A 17,815-nucleotide genomic window follows, 5' to 3' on the forward strand; every position below is an offset into this window, starting at 1 on the left:
GTGGGCGGCTCCGCCGAGGCCGCGCCGCGCCGCCGCCACGTCGGCTTCCGGCAGCCGCGATCAACAACCGGGGCAGCGCCCGCCGCCGGCAGCGGCATCCGGGGCAGCGCTGGCCGCCGCCGCAGGTGAGGGCGTGAGGGGCCGGGCGGGCACGGAGCGAGCGGAGGTGGGGGTGATGGAAGTGAGGGAGTGAGGGAGTGAGTGAGTGAGGGAGTGAGTGAGTGAGGGAGTGAGTGAGTGAGTGAGTGAGTGAGTGAGTGAGTGAGTGAGTGAAATGTGAGTGAGTGAGTGAGTGAGTGAGTGAGTGAGGGAGTGAGGGAGTGTGAGTGAGTAGAAGTGTGAGGGAGTGAGGAGGAGGAATTTGAATGAGGAGTGTGAGGGAATGAGTGTGAGGGAGGAGTGGGAATGAGGGAGCGAGCGGTGAGTGAGGGAGGGAGGGGTAAAATGGGGGCGAGTAAGAGGGGGGGAACGGGATGCGAGTAATTAAGTTTGGTCACCAGTGGCAACGCTAAGAGTTAAACATAACTAAGAGATATGAGGTTATGAGTGTAAAAGAGCGCTTCAAGGGCTCCTCTGTGTGTTTCTCTATACACCTGTGTGTGTATGTGTGTGTATCTAGACACCTGAGAACCCAAGGGCGCCAGCAGTCAGGTTAACATCAGAGCAGGTTAGGCCAGTCCCATCTGACCATGGGAAATATGGAGCAGATAAAAAATTGAAGGATGTAAGAGTGAGAAATTAATTGGCCACGCTTCAGAGAATCCCCTTAATACAGAACCTTGGAGTTATTCTGGTTGGGAAATACCTTGGAGATGACGGAGTCCAAGCCTTAAGTCTGGATTTCCCTCTCCCTCCTCCCGGTATTATCTTCTGTAAATAGTCATGGATGTGCCTGTTGTTTCCCCAAACACTGTTTGAGAACAGGTTTAGCAGTGGCTTTTGTGTGCGTGGTTGTGTAGTGAAGCCTACAGATCTAAAATCTTTATTTGCATAAACAGAGATTGAATTTAACCAGTCAGAAAAAAAAATGAAGCCTAAATGGTCTAAAATTTTTGAGGTAACAGATCTGGGAGGGTTTTGGTAGGGACCAAAGCTGGGGGCAGAGCAGTGGCTTTAATCCCACAGAACAAGAACAAATGTATCTATTTATATTTCCCATGCATAAATCAATTCCTAATGTGCCACAGTTTACAGTAGCCCCTGTGTGTTGTTTGTCATTCCCAGCCCCAAACACAATTTTATAGCGAGGGGCAATGAACACACACCTTGATGTCCACCCTCACACAGACACACTTCAAACATTACATTTCTGGAAGTTTCCAGTCATTGTAATGCGTTTTTATTGCACTGAAGTCGTACACAGGAACGTGTATTATTGCAATGTTTTATGCATTTAGGAAGCAAATGAACCAACAAAGCCTTGGAGACAAAGACAGACAGTGTGGAGCTAGGCAGAATCACAGTACTTAAATAATTAGCATTTTAAAGGGGGAATCAGCCCTGATGGTTCTGGATCCTTACTGAGCACAAGCATCCCCTGCCCTGTTTTAAGGAACAAGAATAAGTCTTTGAGGAAAGAATTTTTAAATCTAAAAAGAATTTTCAGGAAAGCAGAGAGTGCCATTGCACACTTTTACCTTTACAAGTATAAACCAGGAAGGTGTAAAGAACAGAAAGGGCCAACCTTTTTAGGAGAAAAACACACTTTTTTTGCAATTACTGATGCAGAATCCAGGCTGCTACTAAACACACATCCCCTGGATGGGAAAACAGGATGTTATGTGGTGTTTGAAACAGAACCTTTCATATTAAGATATAAAAATATACTCGGTTAAAAGTTAATAAAAATAAAGAGTTTTGAGGAGCAAGACAAGTCCATGCTGGGATGGATTCCATCAGGAAGCCTGGCAGCCTAAACTGGGGGCTTCCCAACCCTCTTGGGATGTCCATACACATCCCTAAGGTTACTGGAGAGAGGGTTCCTTCCTTAATTACCTTCTGTTGGTGAATCCCTGAAATGAAAATCTGTCCTTGCAGCTGGGATTTTCAAAGAGATGGGGGCCACAGCAGCACCTGAAGTAACAGAGATGAGAGTTTCTCTTCTTGCTGTGTTGTGACTTCAAGTCATGCTCTTAGTTAATTTTAGTATTTTGGGGTTCTTCTTTATATTAGGATTGAAAATTAAAACGAGGCACTGATAGGTTATGGCTTGTTTGAGTCAGAGTGCCCAGAGCTTTGGTTTTCAGGGCTTGACATCAGCAGCCAAGGGAAGGAATTATTTCCTTTACAATAAAATGTTTTATCCTCTGCATTTAAGGATAAATTAACATATAAAGGGTGAGATGACTAATTCAGCGGCGTTAACTTTATTTCAGAGGAGTTGAATGTTGATATAAATGTTCTACTACACAATTTAGGCCAACCACTTAAAATTCCTGCGCTGTGGTCTGGGATCAGAACAAACTATCACTTAAATCTAAGGAACTTGTCTCTGCATGCTGATTTTGACCTCAAAAATATCCTAAAGATTTATTTTAAACCTGAAATAATAATAATAAAACACAAAGAGGAGTTTAAGTGGTTGTCTTGAGGTGTAGTCTTTGGGTGAAAAGCTGAGATACCGAATTCAAACTCAGAAGACTTTTGCTGCTCTCCTTTCTTGACTCCTGAAAGAATTATTTTGGCAGTTTTAAGTAACCAACTCCTATTCTGAATGCAGCATTAATTAAGATACGCAGTACTAATTAGGACAGCAGAATACAGAGGAGCATTCCTCCCTGCCACGTCAAAACCCCTCCTCTGAAGCCAGAACCAGGCTGCTGAGGCGTTACTTCACAGACAGTTGAGATTCTGGTGCTTGCTCAAGAGCTCCTTGACCAGTGTCTCTAGGGAGAAGAGGTGCTCATCCACGTCCTCGGGCACGAGGCTCCTGATGGAGTTGGCCAGCTCGAACAGGTATTCCGTGTTCCTGCCGCTAGGCCCGGCGGCGCCCAGGATCTGGCGCGCGATGTCCTCGAGCGGCGCGGGGCCCAGGTAGTTGGGGTTGTCGCGGGTGCCGATGTAGAGCAGCACGTCGAAGGGCTGCACCGACGTGTCCTTCGGGTAGAAGATGACCGTGGTGGTCCTGTAGCCGCCCTTCTCCCGGAAATCCAGGTAGGCTTTCACTTCTCCTTCCTTCCCGGCTGGTAGTCGGTAGGCAACGCCCCACACGCAGCCCTGGGCGAGGAGGGTTGGTCAAAAGGATACTCAGAAATCATTGCATTTAGGCAAAGCTTTCTGGAAACTGATTTTCTGCCCTTCTGCTGCTTTTTGCAGTGTTTGTAAGAGTCCCAGAGTGAAAGGGCTGCTCTACCAGCGAAAACACTGATCACGCAGATTGATCATCCTCTTTCTGCTAAGGCTCAGGTTTTCCTAACACAGCAATTTCTTGTTTTGCTAATATTTGGAATAGTAAATAGCCTCGGTACAGGCCACTCAGGAGCTGGCAAAAAGGACACAGAGTTTCTCCCTGACCTCATAAAGATTATGTCTGAAAATGACAAATTTAAAAAATGATGAATTTGAAGGAATTTTGACTAGGTCCCTTCTGTTTAGTGACAGTCTGGCAAGGACCCGAGGGTCACCTACACCTGTTACACACCTGAACTGGTGTGGAGTGCTGAGATAGCTCCACAGTCTGGTCAAACCTTGTGAAGCTGGAATTATAGCAATTACATTTATCATTCACTGTTGATGTCAAATCATGTACGTTTGATATATCTTTCTATCAAATTCTACATCTCACAACAGGATAGCCAAAGTGGCTATTCCAGAATATACTTTAAAATATCCCTGTGGCAATAACAGACCCAAACTACTTCCAGTTTATATTGATTATTTGAAACAGTCAAGAGCCATTGGTGTAACTCTGGGAAACACTGAGAGAACTTTTCCCTAAAGATAAGACAGTTGTCTGCTCGCAGAAAAGCAAAAATTAATGAGGGGAAATGCAACAGGACATTCTGTACAACAGTACTGTACCTCAGCATCTTCAACCAGGGTCACAACTCTTCCAGGCTAAAATTTAAAAGACGAAATCATCATTCAGTCAGAGGCTTTTGCCCTAAATCATGAGCAAAACCAAACCAAAATGAGAAAAAAAAAAAAGGAACAGGAATTAGAAAGAACTCAGAGAACTAATCCAGCACAATTCCAGTAAGGTGCAGATCCAGTGTAAGTATTTCTGGGGAGTACCTTTGGATGTGTATTAGATAAAATAAACAACATGTTAAATTCTGGGTGGACAGTGCCTGTGACACAATTAAAGGCAGTCAGAAATTGGGAGGGTTTGAATTGAAATTGGGAGGTCCTTGCTTTACATGTGCTGTCCAGACTCAATTCCACTGCAATTTAAAAGCAACAATTAATTAACAATACAATAACGGTGATAATTAAGAGTTTCATTAATGTAAAACTGTCCTCAAGGAGCCCTTGGAGCCTCACTGGACGGAGGGAGGATACCTCCCTTGTTTTCCCCAGTATATTAATTCTTGCAGGAAAAAGTAAGAAGCCAGTTTGTAAATACTGGAAATAAAATAGTTGAAGTTTGTTGCATAAAACTTTAAAACATAAAACCCTATGGTGAACTACATCTGCAGTTTAAAATTGCTGCTTTTGGCAGCAAATTAGTTCTCTCCCAGCATGAGCAATTTATTCCTGATCTAACTGATAAAAGAAGGCAATAAAGCTACATGAACACTAAATGACTCCTATTTCCTGAGGAGAAATGAGTCTGTTCCCATGATACATTAAAGATAACTTTGTTGTTCCTGTTGGAATATTTTTTCCATAGTCATTGATAGTTCTCTGACTTGTGCACTTGCAACAGGTCATGAAGATTTTTGTGAATTATGGATTAAAGAGACATTCTGTGGTGGATGGAAACCAACTTTCTTGCCTTTGCTAAGAATGTCTGTAACTGTAGCCTAAATTCATTAAATTTAATTTAAATCTAATTTGATTTAATATGAAGGGCAGTAGTGAGGAGAACTTCATGTTTAGGTGGGTTGTGTGATGGAAGAAGGATCTGTTTGCCTAAGGAAGGGCAGCATATTTACTTAATTGCTTGCAGAGTCCTTGTCTTGCCTGGAACTACTCAAAACAAACAAGTTACTAAAGATTTATTGAAGTAAGAAACAAGTTACTAAATACTTATCGATCAGAGGAATTAATTACTGTTTGTACTACTGCAAATAATCCTCTGAAAATATTTTTAAAATACAGCCAACATCTAATTTGTTGTATGTTTGTAAGAACTATTTTTTCCTCATGGCTGTTCTTTAATGTGTCATTGGTGGCTCAAGCTGTGTTCTTTGAACTCTGTGCAAGTTATTTTATGGTATTTGAGGTGCTAGAGTGTTGCTTACATCTGGATGGAACCTTCCACGAAGCAAGATGTGTTCTTTAAAATAATCCTGATGCTTTTTCTCTCTTAAAGCCGCTTCAGGTTTACAGCGGAGTCACCTGGGTGCAGGTTATACCTTATCCTTACCCCCGTGGCTTAAAAACACATGACACTGGGAATCCTCACTGGTAATTTTAGTTTCTTTTTCTCGCTGGGTTTTTTTTTTGTTTTGTTTTGGTTTTTTTCCTCCTTTTCCAAACGGTGAAGAATTTTAGGACTTCAAGTACTTCCTAATCCATGAATTGTCACCTGAGAGTAAAACAAGTTAAAATACAGCCGGGGGTTACTTGGACCAATAATTCTGTCTCTTCCTATTCCCTGTGCACAGCCTGACACCCGCCCCTCACCGAGGGTATTTAACGCCCTAAATGACGAGGGCGGGCATTTCCGAGCCCTCCTCGAAGCTCGTTGTGTTGTCCCAGGGTTTGGGTGCAGCCCTTGCGGCGGCTCCGGCCGCGGGGCAGGGCCCTGAGCCGGGCCCGACGCGGCGGCCGCGCTCCCCCCGGCCCCGGCTCACCTTGCCCGGCACGCCGCGGTGGTCGGTGCTGCCCTGCCAGAAGCGCCGGCTGTAGCCGCGGACGCGCCCCACCAGCTTCTCCTGGTAGGGGAAATCCACCTTCCAGATGAGGGAGCCGTAGCCGAACACCCACATGGCGGCCCGGCCCGGCGGGGCCTGCGCAGAGCCGCGGGGCGGCCCCGGGCGGAGGCGGCGGCCGCGGCCGGAGCCTGGCGGGGGCCGGCGCTCTCCGGGCTCGCGGGGAGGCGTTCGCCGGCCCGGATCGCCTCCCCCTAGCCCACAAACGACTGTGTCCCCCAAAACCCACCGGCGAGCACGTCCCAAATCCACAAACAACCTCCCCCAAGCACCTGCCTCGCCCCCCAGTCCTGCAAACAACGATAGCCCCTCAAACACCTTGCCCCAAAGCCCCAGCTACCTCTGCCCTTAAACCCCACAAAGAGCCACCCCTTAGCCCCATAAACAACTATCTCTCCTCCAACTCAACCTCCCCTTAAATCTCCAAACACCTTCCAAACAACCACCTCACCTCAAACCTCAAACCCATCTCCCCTCAAAACCCACAAATGACCTTTCCCAACCCATCCCAATCAATCACCGCCCCCTAAACCCCCCAAGGCACCATCTCCCTACAAACCAAACCAAATCCTCTGCAAAACAAACAAAACCCCCCTCATATCTATATTGTACCAACACGCATCTCTCTTTTTTTTTTTTCCCCGCTCTACTCCTTTCCTCCTGCAGCGTTCCATGCCAGGGATGGATTTCACGGAAGCCTATTCCGACCGGTGCTCGGCCGTGGGCCTTGCGGCCAGAGAAGGAAACGTTGAGATACTGAGGGAATTGATCAATCGGGGATACAGCGTCGATGTCCCGGATAACAGGAGGTGGTTGCCCATCCACGAAGCGGCAGCGCACAATTCCAGTGAGTGCCTGAAGCTGCTCATTGATACAGGTAAGGAAAACCTAATGGGAAATAGTGTGGTTTTGTGCTAAATTACCCTGTCATAGAAAACACAAGTTACATAGATTTATCCTGTTCTTGTTTGGGGATTTTCTGTGTGGTTTCCCAACTGCGGTAAGTAGAAGTTGACACATTGCAGTTCTTGGGTGATACTTGAGGTGATAACAGCGTATTCATGGGTGTTCCATAGGCCACATACTCAAATAACTCCATTATTTTCTTAAAATGATTGTATTTTGTAATTCACTGCCAAGTATCCCTTTTCCCCGCACGTTATGCTCCTCTGCAGCTCCAGCCGATGACTACATCCACTCGAGGACGTTTGAAGGGATGTGTGCTCTGCACCTCTCGGCCCGTCACGGCTCTGTGGAATGTCTCCGGGTTCTCCTGGAAGCTGGGGCTGACCTCGACAACGTCACCACCGAATCTGCCACCACCCCGCTCTTCCTAGGTGACACGAGCTTTCCTCAAGTCCCAGACTTTGAACTCACCAGTTAAAACTCAAGTTTCTTCGAGTTTAAGCTCACCAGAGTTTCTTACTTGCCTGCCGTGTTGCATCTTTTTGTAGCCCTAAATAACCAGGTGTTAGAGGTGTGGAAATAACCTTTTGTTTATGGGTAAATCTGCTTCAGACAGTGTTCCAAAACAAAATTATAAAAGCAAACTGGTTTTCTGCATCAAGCACAGAAAAGCATTAGGAGGTTCAGGATTACATCTGTATGAGGCTGTTTCAAGGCCTTTTTGATTTTTATAATTCCTCCCTAATTCTTGTGTAAAAAGACTTATTTTTGGCATTCCTACTTTGGCAATTAAGGTCCATTATTTTAGCATTTTTTCTGTTACTTATGTTTGACTTAATTTAATGCTTAAAACTTCTGTTATGGTGAATCCTGATGGTCTAAATCATCTGATTAAATACATTTATTGGTTTACTTGCCTCTCTACCCAGGCATCATGCATGTCACATTACCTTTGTTTCCAAGTCTTTTCCAAGTTTGGGGGAATTTTGGCATCATTTCCATTCCCCAATACTGTTTTGGGGATCTAAATATAAAAGGCAAGTCAGTATATAATGGGCAAGTTTAAAGGAATTATGATTATTGTTTCAGAAAGTTGGCAGTGAGACCTTTTGAGCTTTTAAACCCCAATACTTAAATTATTTCTTTTTCAAATTCTTCAATAAGATTTTTTTTTCTTTTTATTACTGTTCTATGGAAGCTGTTGAAAATAAGCATGCAGAGGTTGTCAAGTTCCTGCTCCAACACGGAGCAAATATTGAAGGTTCTCATTCATGGTCTGGATGGAATTCTTTGCACCAAGCTTCCTTTCAGGTAACCTGTGAGCACATCATGTAATTTTGGTGTAACTGGTGTACTCTGGGGGATAATTATTTATTTAATAATTATTGCATTTTTATCGGATAATTTTTCCTAACCTACCCTAGCTTGTACTTAAAAATATGTTTGCTTAATGGTTCTAACACTTACAAATGACTTTATCATGTAAATGAGCAAGAGTAATCAATTTGAACTTGCCTAATTTCTTTCACCATTAATTTTTAAGTGCATCTTCAGAATACTGGTTGGATATATTGTGGCCTTTATTATTTCTGGAGCATGTGGGAAAAAGGCGTTTTGTGATTTCCTCGCTTTCCTGCTGGTTGAGAATAAAACCATTGGTTTCAGGGTTCCACTGACATAATGCAGATGCTCCTGGAGAAAGGGGCCAGCAAGGACTGTCGTGATGACTTTGGAATCACCCCTCTGTTTGTGGCTGCTCAGTATGGCCAGCTGGAGAGCCTGCGGCTGCTCCTGTCCCACGGTAAGCACCATCCTCCATTTCCCTGGCCACGCTCCCACTAAAGTGCAATTGGAGCTCTGCTCCTGCACATCGTCATTTCAAACGTTAGAGGTTGTATTTCCTTATTGCTGAGGAGAAAATGGTGGATTTGAAGCCACCCTGTGAAAGACAATGACTGATGGAGGTGACTTTGGTTTTGTTTTGTGTCAGGTGCAGATGTCAACTGCCAGGCCAAGGACAGGGCCACTCCCCTGCTGATTGCTGCGCAGGAGGGACACCTGGATTGTGTGAAGCTGCTGCTGACTGCAGGGGCAGACCCAAACCTCTACTGCAACGAGGATAACTGGCAGTTACCCATCCATGCAGCAGCTGAGATGGGCCATGCAAAGTAGGTGGTTGCAGACAGGAGGTCCTGGTCACACAAATCTGATCCCCAAAGGAGGAAGTTCAGCCCTAAAAGGGAGGAAAATTGAGTGTTCAAACTGATCTGTAGTTTAGACATTCGTATTATTATTGTATTTTAAATGTCTCTTAGTAGTTTCTTCCACACTGACAGAGAGTAGGTTTCGATGAAATATTAGGGAAAAGTGCTTCCCTGTGAGGGTGGGGAGGCCCTGGCACAGGTTGCCAAGAGAAACTGTGGCTGCCCCATCCCTGGAAGTGTTCCAGGCCAGGTTGCGTGGGGCTTGGAGCAGCCTGGGATAGTGGAAGTGTCCCTGTCCATTGGGGCTACAACTGGATCACCTTGAAGGTCCCTTCCAACCCCACCAATTCTATGATTATATGATTTTTAATTCTGTGTCTAACCTGGGTTTAATCCATAACCTAATGAATTTAGAGGGTTTTCCATGGTGCTGAACTAGATACCAATTCACTCCATGGCCATTTTATTTTCCATTTAAAAATGCAAATAACCCTGTTATACATTATATATGACTTGAACAGCTGCTAATTAGAATTCTGTATTAAGCAGCAGAAATAATTATATGCAAATATTGAATTAGCTGGACCAGCCAGAAAAATCAAAGCCACAAAAACAGTTTCTTTAATCTTTCCAGAGATGCATTTGTAGCTTTGCCCAGTTTCAGATACACAAGTCAATTCCACAGCAGTGAGCCAAGAGTGGAAGGAAGTTTTGGGAGTAGACCACTGGGGAGAAGGATCTCTCAGGAACTCCATGATTCACACATGGACAGCACTTAAATATATAAATGATGATACATCACTGGCAACTCTTATGCAGCACCAGTAAATTCCAGCAGCAAAGGAACTGGTGTTTGTCACTAATGTGATGTGGCCTGGGGTGTGAGCTGTAAACAAAATGATTTTTCTGTTTTACAGAACTAAGAATTCGTTTCATTTGCAACTCACATTTGCTTCCAAAGTTCCTTGGAGTTGGGATTTAATGTGCAGTGGTGTTCAGTTGCTGTAAAAAGAGTTGCTGGGTAATAGGAAGTAGCTGTCCCTGGTTTGGTTTAAAATCCTCCTTTCCAGCCCAAATCCATCCCAAAGCACAACATTTGCCAGGGGTCTGTGTATGGAGTTATAAAGCTGCAAATTCAGGAGTAAAAAGCACGATTTTCTTCCAAAGCTGCAATGACCCTCTGAAAAAATGGCTGTGTGTTTAAGATTAATCACTGCAATAAGATCAGAAAACAGTGGTTTCAATCCTCTGCAGGATACTGGAGCTGCTGATTCCAGTCACTGACCGCGTCTGTGACAAGGGCGAGGGCAAAGTGAGCCCCGTGTACTCGGCGCTGTACGGCGGCGACGGGGAGTGCCTGGAGATGCTGCTCAAGCAGGGCTTCAGCCCAGATGCTCAGGAGTGCCTGGACTTTGGCTGCAGGTCCCCCATGTGCATGATTTTCCAAAAGCAGTAAGCAAACCTCTTCTATTTTGGTATTATTCGTAATCATATTTGCTTTAATTAACTACTTTTAATGTTTCCCACCTTCTTCTCTTAGTCTTCCAACATTTCTTTTAATAGTTTCCCACCTTCTTCCCTCACCTGCTGTCTGTCATCTAATATTTTTCCAGGATTCAAGTGTGTTCCCCCTTTGCTTTGTTTCCTCATTATTCCCATTTCCTTGGGAATATTAATGTGAAGTCCTGGAATGTGACACGTGTGCTGCACTGAGGAGAACATCTTCAAAAACAGCTTTTGAATCCTCTCAGACTTTAACAAATTATTTCTTTGTACACGGATTGAAATTTATTTATGGCGTATTTATAATTTATTTATGGCTGCCATTTAAATTAACGAGGTTTGTTAGTAGTGAATTTAGTTCGTGGCCTGCTCCTAGGAAGCTGCCTTTAAAAATCCTCGGGCACCATTTTTCCCTTTTTGTCCTGGTGTTGCTTTATAAAAAATAATTTAGGAAGGGATGCAGAGCAGGTGACTGCTCTGTGAATGAGGCAGGTAACACACATCACCACTTCTGTGGAGTAATGTGCCCTCTAATCACTAAAAGGCAGCACCAGTCACAGTCTCAGTCCTTACCCTATTACCTTGTTGCAGTGGGTAATGACAAAAGGATTTTAATAAAAACATTCTGAAATGTTTTATTTCAGACTGATGCAAGAAGTGGTAGGTGCTTTCTGAGGCAAAGCTCACGGGATGCCCTGTTCCTTTTCCTGCTCACAGGTATTATCAGTTCATTGATGTCCTTCTGAAATACGGCATCACCCTGCGTGGGGTCAACTTGGCACACTGCCTGTGCCATAAGAAGTTTGCTCTGTTCCGGCGCTTCCTGAGGTTCGGCTGTTCCCTGCCCTCGGAGGAGGAATTAACAGACTTCATCCTCTACAGCAGCACGGTGCAGAAGGAATACAAGGAATGGCTGCCCTGCCTGCTCCTGGCTGGCTTCAACCCCGTGAATTTCATGCGCAGGTTCTGGTAAAGCAGGGAGCCTTGTCTTTATTTACTCAAACATCTCATGCTAGTGTGCAGAGCCGCTACAGGATGGCCCTTGATAATCTGTTGCCACCATCAGGAACGGGAGGGGTTGTGGAAAGTCTGAAATAAATCATTCACACATCATGTCTGGAAGCAGTAAAACAGTTTTCTTTAGGAAGAAAGCCAGACTGGAAATTGCCTTTCTCTAGGGTAGCAATAAAGCATCACTTCCCAAATTTATATCGAACATCTCTACTTAACCCCCAAATTTGGCTGCAAATTGTGCGTGCAATACTTTAATACAGCCATGGTAAGAAGAAATTCCAATGGGAGAAATAGGTCTGGAGGGATGGGAAGCAAATGGGAAGTGAAGCTGGGCCAAGGCTGGGAGGAGAGGAAACGGATGCAGTTTGAGACTGTTTTGTTTAACACAATGTGGCAAAAATTCCAGTCAGATTTTTTATTATTGTTATTATTATTGAAGTTTTTCCACATATGAGCAACAGCTTGGTGATGTTTTATATGTAATTGGGCACTATAGGATTAAACTTAGTTATGAAATTTTTGTACTTTCTGCAGGCTGTAGTAAACACACTACAAGTTTGCAACTCAGTGACTGAATGAATCTCACTGTCCTTGTGTATCACATGTGATGCTTTTTGGTCTTTTGTTCTGGAATCTACAAATACTTTTAAAAGGTGTTTTAAAGAAGTCTTTGTTACACAGGATTTTCTCCATGAGTGAGGATGTCCTTAATTTTGTCCTGGAGTTCATGAATTGGAGCAGACTTCCTCCAATTGTGGAGCAACACCTTTCCCAATACAAGGAGAAGTTCACTTGGACTTCCAAGAGCCATTTTGGTAAGGAATACAGGCAGGAAAATAATGTCTCCATGTATCCAGCTTCCAGGCTGCAGATGGGGAGATTTAGGAGAAGATGACAATATTATTTAGTTATGTTCTGCTTTTCTAATTTGATTTGTATTTCTAATGAAGCATCTGTCCTGTTTTGTAAGCATTGGACAGTAATTAATGCAAACCATAAAAATCAAACATAATCAAAATATGACCAGCCAAAAAGATTCAATTGGTTGTGCAGGAATTTTTCATAGTTCAGCTTTGAGAAAAGCAGGTCATGTGTTATGTGACTGAGAAACTGCACTTAGGTGTCTTTGTTAATGATTCCTTTCAAAGAAAATTCTTCTTTAAAAGAGTCTGTAATAATTTTAAAGTTGTCCAAGTGATAATGTGATTTAATAATACTTCCTTTAGAATGTTTGAAGTTAATGAGGATGCTTTTGGAGTTTAAAAAAACAGGAGTTATTTGGGAAAATGGAGATTAAGTTCTCTCTTTATTTCCTTTTTTATTAGTAAATATACTGGTGTGGTAAGAGCTGCTCTGTGTTTGACTTGGTTTTCCATTTTCCAGCCTTCCTTCCTTCCCTGTCCCATCTGTGCCGCCTGGAGATCCGGTCCCTGCTGGGGAGCGAGCGCCTGCGCTCGGAGCGCGTGATCCGGGAACTGCCGCTGCCAGCCTGCCTCCAGGACTACCTGCTCTACCTGGATGTGCTGCGAGCCAACAGTGTCCCAGAGCTGCAGGATTGCCTGGAGCAGGGAGAGGAGGGAGCTCCTTCCAGTCACTCCGAGGCGGAGGATACGGAAGAGGGACAGCAGTGACGGCGGTGCTCCGTGACGGCGGTGCCAGTGCCTGGACTCTGCAGCTGCAGGTTTTGTAATGGGAATCAGGAGACATGGGAGGAGAACTGCTGTAAATGTCTGTTCTCCTCCCGTGTAATCATTCTTTTCACGCTGTAGTTTTGTACTACATCTAGAAATTTCCTATGGGCTCTATGATTTGCTTGTTTAAAATCTGTTGTAGCTCTGTAAGTGAACATTTTCTGTTTCTTTTCTAACTCTTGGGAAGTAAAATGAGCTTTTTCAGTGAACACAGCTTACAGAGTAGTCAAAATCTGTCCATTGACACTTTATTCCAAATACAGTGTTTACCAAATGAAACCATCTGAAAGTCAAGGAACACAATCTTGTATCATTGTTATGAACTTGTGTTGGGGAGGGATGGAGCTGAACCGGAGAAAGGCAAATTACATTAGAAAGGAGATTGTTTGCTGAAGGAACAGTGATTTTTTTTTCCTCTCTCTTCCTCTGGTTGTCAATATTTGGCAGAATGTTGGTATTGGAGGCTTGGGGCCTGCACCCAGTCCCTCCCCTTGCAAGTCCCTCCCCCAGACAAGGCAGGAAATGTCCACAGGCACACCAACGTGTGCCAGCAAAAGGACTTGCTGTTCCTGATGCCCGGTGACAGGGCTGAGGCAGAGACACCTTGGGAGGACAGCAGGGTCTCTCACACTGGGAAAGCCCTTGTCCCGTAAAGGTGAATCTGGTGCTGCCAGGATCACTGGTAGTAGATGCTGAAAGCGTGGAGGATGTACAGGAAGGTCGTGAGGAAGGCGAAGAACTGCATGAGAGGAAGAAGAGGAAGGGTCAGCTGGCAGAGTCAAACCCCATCTCCTCCCAGTGCTCCCAGCATGGGGAAGCCTCCAGCATAGACCTCCCTCCAGCCTCAAAGGAGAGGCAAAGCCTCAGCTTTTCCCAGCACCCAGCCACGTCAGGCTGTCCATGAACTGGTGGACCCTGAGAAGCCAACGCCAGCTGCACCACCCACAGAGCTGAGGAGCTGAAGCTCTGCCCAGCTGGCACTGTGGGGCTTGGGGTGGCTCTGCTGTGGCTTTAGCACGTGCTGTCGCCCTTGCAGGGGTGACTGTGTGTCCTGCAGCCCGGCAGGCTGCTCGGCACTCACCGATGCAGCGCTGTTGAGTTGGTAGTTGAGCGGCGCGTTGACGCCGAACTCAGAGTTGATGGTGGCGTTGGCCTGCAGCACAGCGGCGCTCATGTACAGAATGGCCGTGGCGCCGTGGTACAAACTGTCCTGCAAAACAAGGCACCTGTGAGTGCCCCAGAGGGGGACAGGTGCCTGGATGGGCCTGGGACTGAACCCTCCCAGGCAGTGGCTTCACAGCAGAGCTCCCCTGGACTTTCCAGTCCAGCTGAGGTAAAAGGAAGAAAGGGTTGGTGGGTCACCAGCCATGGTGCTCCTGCGCCCACATTGCTGCTGCCAAGATCTGCCTGCGTTCCATCCCCTTCTTACCAGCACTTTCCAGTTCTCGCTGTTCCTGTGGAAGCCGAGGAGGTAGCTTAAGAGGAGCAGCAGGGAGATGAGGCAGGAGGTGAGGGACACGTACATCACCCATCCCTGCAGCAGCGGCAAGGAGACGGAGGTAGCAGCGACGAGGATCCACACCCAGGTCCCGCAGACCTGCCGGGGACAAACAGGCGCCGCTGATGAGCGTGGGATGAGGAAAAGCTCTTTTCCTCCCCAGTTCCCTCGTGGGCCAGCTGCAGCAGCCAGCGGAACCCCTGCATCTTTCCCAGAGCATCCCGGTGCTCTGGGAAACAAGCAAGCAAGTTGGCACCAGTTTCCCTGAAAGCTCATGGGAAATGAGTGGTCACACAAAAGGGAAGGATTTGCTGCCGCCTTGCACACAAGGAAATGTCTCATCCCGAGGGATTTGGTGGAGAAGCCAGAAAATGTGCTTTTATCTGGGGAAAGTGAGCGGTTGCCTCAACCCAGCCCTGCCCGCTCGTTAATCTCCAGGGCTTGGAATCACAGCACAAGGAAGTCTCCTCTCAGCTCCACGCACCAGCCTGGAGCAAGTTGCTCGCTCTGGATCCACCCAAAATATTTACTGAGCACAAAAAGCCCACGGGGTTATCAGGATGAACCCATGCCACCCTGTGCCATCCCAGCTGCAGTGGGTGAAACCCCTGGAATTGCAGCAGGGAGCTGAGCCCGCTGCCACGGGCAGGGACTGTGCCTGTGAGCACAGGGTGTGTGGGTTGCCAGCCCCGTGCACCATGACAAAGTACATCAGGTGCAATCTTGGCCAGTCCCACTGGATGCCCTCTGGACCCAGAAGCAATTGAAAGAATCAAGGAATGTCATCACACATTACCAGGCGCCCAATTGCCTTCAACCCCTGGAACGACTTGATACAGAGAGGAAAATTCCCTTGATTTTCAAGGCATTTCTACAAGGTAACGAGAGCTGCTTCATGATAACGAGAGCTGCTAGTGTGCCCTGGATGAGCCAGCAGCTCCTCAGCCTCTCCCAGCGCCAGGGCAGCCCGGGACCCTCACCCAGGCTGTGATGGAGCCGAGTGTACCTTGTCCTCAAGCTGCTCCTAAAAACCCCATCAGGAATACTTCGTGCATTCAACGTAAGCTCAAAGACAAGATGTCACTTCCCAGCCACGATGCCTTCAGGATGGTTTCAGGGGATTTTAGGAGTGGGTTCCATGAGGCAGAGGAGCGCGGCATACTCACGATCTCCGGCAGGATGAAGGCGTAGGGGATGGTTTTGAAGACGGCGGCTCCGGAGGGCAGGGCGGGCTGCGTGGGGGCTGCGGAGGGACCCACCGAGGCCATCTCTCCTCCGCCGACACCGCTCCGCTCGGCTCCGCCGGCGCTCGCCTGCCCCGCGCCGCTCCCGTGCGGGATTTAAGGGACACGCCCGCGGCACGTAAGCGCAGGAACCGGCCCGGGCTGGCACCGCGCCGCTGCCCCGGCACCGCCCGGGAGAGAGAGACTGCGGCGGCTTTGTGCATCCCACTGCCAGCCGCGGTGGGACAGAGCGGGACCCCGGCCCCACCGTGCGCCAGCGCAAGGGCATTCACTGGAGGGGGAAGGAAAAAAGTTCCTACACCTTGCCGGAACAGAAATGTTTCCTGCGAACAGTTCTCTTGGCACGCTTCCAATCCTGAAATATTTTTGCTTCCACTGTTGTTGCCTCCTCCCCTTTTTGTTCAGGTTTCTGCTCTGCCATCACGTTAGACCTCTCCACACCCTTCAGGCGCATCCAGCCTTCAGAAAGAGTGATAAAGTACTGGAATGGTCTGCCCGGGGAGGTGGTGGAGTCACCATCCACGGACGTGTTTAAAAAAAGACTGGATGTGGCACTCGGTGCTGTGGTTTAGTTGAGGTGTCAGGGAACAGGTTGGACTCCATGAAGGTCTCTTCCAACCTAGTGATTCTGTGAAACTAGCAGGTAAATTTTACAAACATTGGCAATGTGCTCCCGAGTGCACAGTAAGGTTTGAAGGGGAGCGACAGGAATTTCTGCCTCCTGGCAAATGCAGTTTGGATTCGGGAAGCACTTGCTATCTCATCCAGTGCACTCTGCCTGGCCCCAGAACTCCCAGATAAGGGGTGGGATGAAAGGCTGGGGGTGGCACTTCTGCCTGGTGGCCCAGAGAGGACAGAATGACTCCATTAAGCTGGGCAATGGGCTACAGCAGGAGGAAAACACTGTCCCAGTGAGTTATCCCAGCTCTGCTGAGCCAGACAGGTGATGCCCCAGGAACTCGGCTTCTATGCCAAGCTCTTGCACAACACAGAGCAAAGATCAAATCCATGTCTCTGAGCGCTTCCGAGGCTGGGGGAAGTGTTCTGTGGTATTTCTGGAGGCTCCAGTTTACAGATACTCCAGTGGGAGTTGGTTTTTGGCTCCGTGCAGTGGAGGTTTAAAAAAATCTTGTTTCAAATCTCGCCGGACAAAACTAAGCCTGGCCTGGGCTTAAATCCAGGTGTGACTCGGTGGCAATGTCACCAGCACCCTGCAGGAAGCATCCAGATGCTCCAGCACTAAAGAGAAAGTGGATTAATCACTTCCCCCTGGGAATGGGCAGCACACAGAGCCTGTGGTCATAAGGCAGTCAGGGGTCAGCAGAGGAAATAATCCTGGGGAAACACAGCATTCCCAAGATTCCCACCAGCTGCTATTTGTGTTGGGTCAGGCACATTCCTGGGAGTAACCCAGCCTTCTCCTGAGTGGGGGAGAGGAACAGCAAACAGTCTAAAAACGGAGCAACCTGCTGGTCACTGGTTGGACAAGAGAGGATTCTTCCCCTAAGCTGGCTGTCCTTGCTCAGCAGCATTCTTAAAGATCGCTGCTCTTTCCCTTCCCTGCTCCCAGGCTGCTGGGGGACTGGGACAAAGAGTCTTTTGTTCACCCTGATTAAAACAACACTGGAAATTAATTGGAAGCTGCAGGAGAGGAGAAAAGGGCTACCTCAGCTTTGGCAAAATATGACATCTGACATGGCTACAGCAGGTAGTAACA

The 17,815-nt window shown here is 46.9% G+C and overlaps 4 protein-coding genes across 8 annotated transcripts in view; 1 reads left to right on the forward strand and 3 right to left on the reverse strand.

The window, feature by feature from the left end:
- The window catches only part of ERLEC1 (endoplasmic reticulum lectin 1), an 8,654-nt gene extending 8,556 nt beyond the window's left edge, over positions 1-98 (reverse strand). The window contains 1 exon segment of the mRNA XM_041474179.1: positions 2-98. Coding sequence (XP_041330113.1) covers positions 2-98 — 97 coding nt within the window.
- A 5-nt stretch (positions 99-103) lies between these two features.
- Positions 104-13,635, forward strand: ASB3 (ankyrin repeat and SOCS box containing 3). Of its 4 annotated transcripts, none has more exons than XM_041474175.1 (11): positions 104-125; positions 5,477-5,571; positions 6,705-6,915; positions 7,214-7,375; positions 8,143-8,255; positions 8,610-8,745; positions 8,935-9,112; positions 10,403-10,600; positions 11,369-11,620; positions 12,347-12,480; positions 13,049-13,635. In XM_041474175.1, exons 3-11 carry the CDS (start codon positions 6,711-6,713, stop codon positions 13,294-13,296), a joined length of 1,626 nt encoding a protein of 541 aa, XP_041330109.1. In that variant the 5' UTR covers positions 104-125; positions 5,477-5,571; positions 6,705-6,710; the 3' UTR covers positions 13,297-13,635. The 4 variants fall into 4 exon arrangements, with proteins under 4 accessions (XP_041330109.1, XP_041330108.1, XP_041330111.1 ...); XM_041474174.1 differs by lacking the exon at positions 104-125 and adding an exon at positions 3,016-3,153; XM_041474177.1 differs by lacking the exon at positions 104-125 and adding an exon at positions 3,016-3,153 and having other exon boundaries at positions 11,369-11,614; positions 13,049-13,565.
- Positions 1,317-6,149, reverse strand: CHAC2 (ChaC glutathione specific gamma-glutamylcyclotransferase 2). The gene is made up of 3 exons (XM_041474182.1): positions 5,961-6,149; positions 4,021-4,056; positions 1,317-3,216 (listed from the first exon to the last, which is right to left on the reverse strand). The coding sequence occupies exons 1-3, from the start codon at positions 6,093-6,095 to the stop codon at positions 2,833-2,835; spliced, it is 555 nt and encodes a 184-aa protein (XP_041330116.1). The 5' UTR covers positions 6,096-6,149; the 3' UTR covers positions 1,317-2,832.
- A 124-nt stretch (positions 13,636-13,759) lies between the features above and the next one.
- MALL (mal, T cell differentiation protein like) lies at positions 13,760-17,740 on the reverse strand. Of its 2 annotated transcripts, XM_041474181.1 has the most exons (4): positions 16,021-17,740; positions 14,786-14,953; positions 14,438-14,566; positions 13,760-14,095 (listed from the first exon to the last, which is right to left on the reverse strand). In XM_041474181.1, the coding sequence occupies exons 1-4, from the start codon at positions 16,120-16,122 to the stop codon at positions 14,033-14,035; spliced, it is 462 nt and encodes a 153-aa protein (XP_041330115.1). In that variant the 5' UTR covers positions 16,123-17,740; the 3' UTR covers positions 13,760-14,032. The 2 variants fall into 2 exon arrangements, with proteins under 2 accessions (XP_041330115.1, XP_041330114.1); XM_041474180.1 differs by lacking the exon at positions 16,021-17,740 and having other exon boundaries at positions 14,786-16,004.
- Positions 17,741-17,815: the final 75 nt, after the last annotated feature.

The sequence above is a fragment of the Pyrgilauda ruficollis genome, unplaced genomic scaffold, assembly GCF_017590135.1.
Source record: "Pyrgilauda ruficollis isolate IOZ18807 unplaced genomic scaffold, ASM1759013v1 scaffold31, whole genome shotgun sequence".
NCBI lineage: Eukaryota > Metazoa > Chordata > Aves > Passeriformes > Passeridae > Pyrgilauda > Pyrgilauda ruficollis.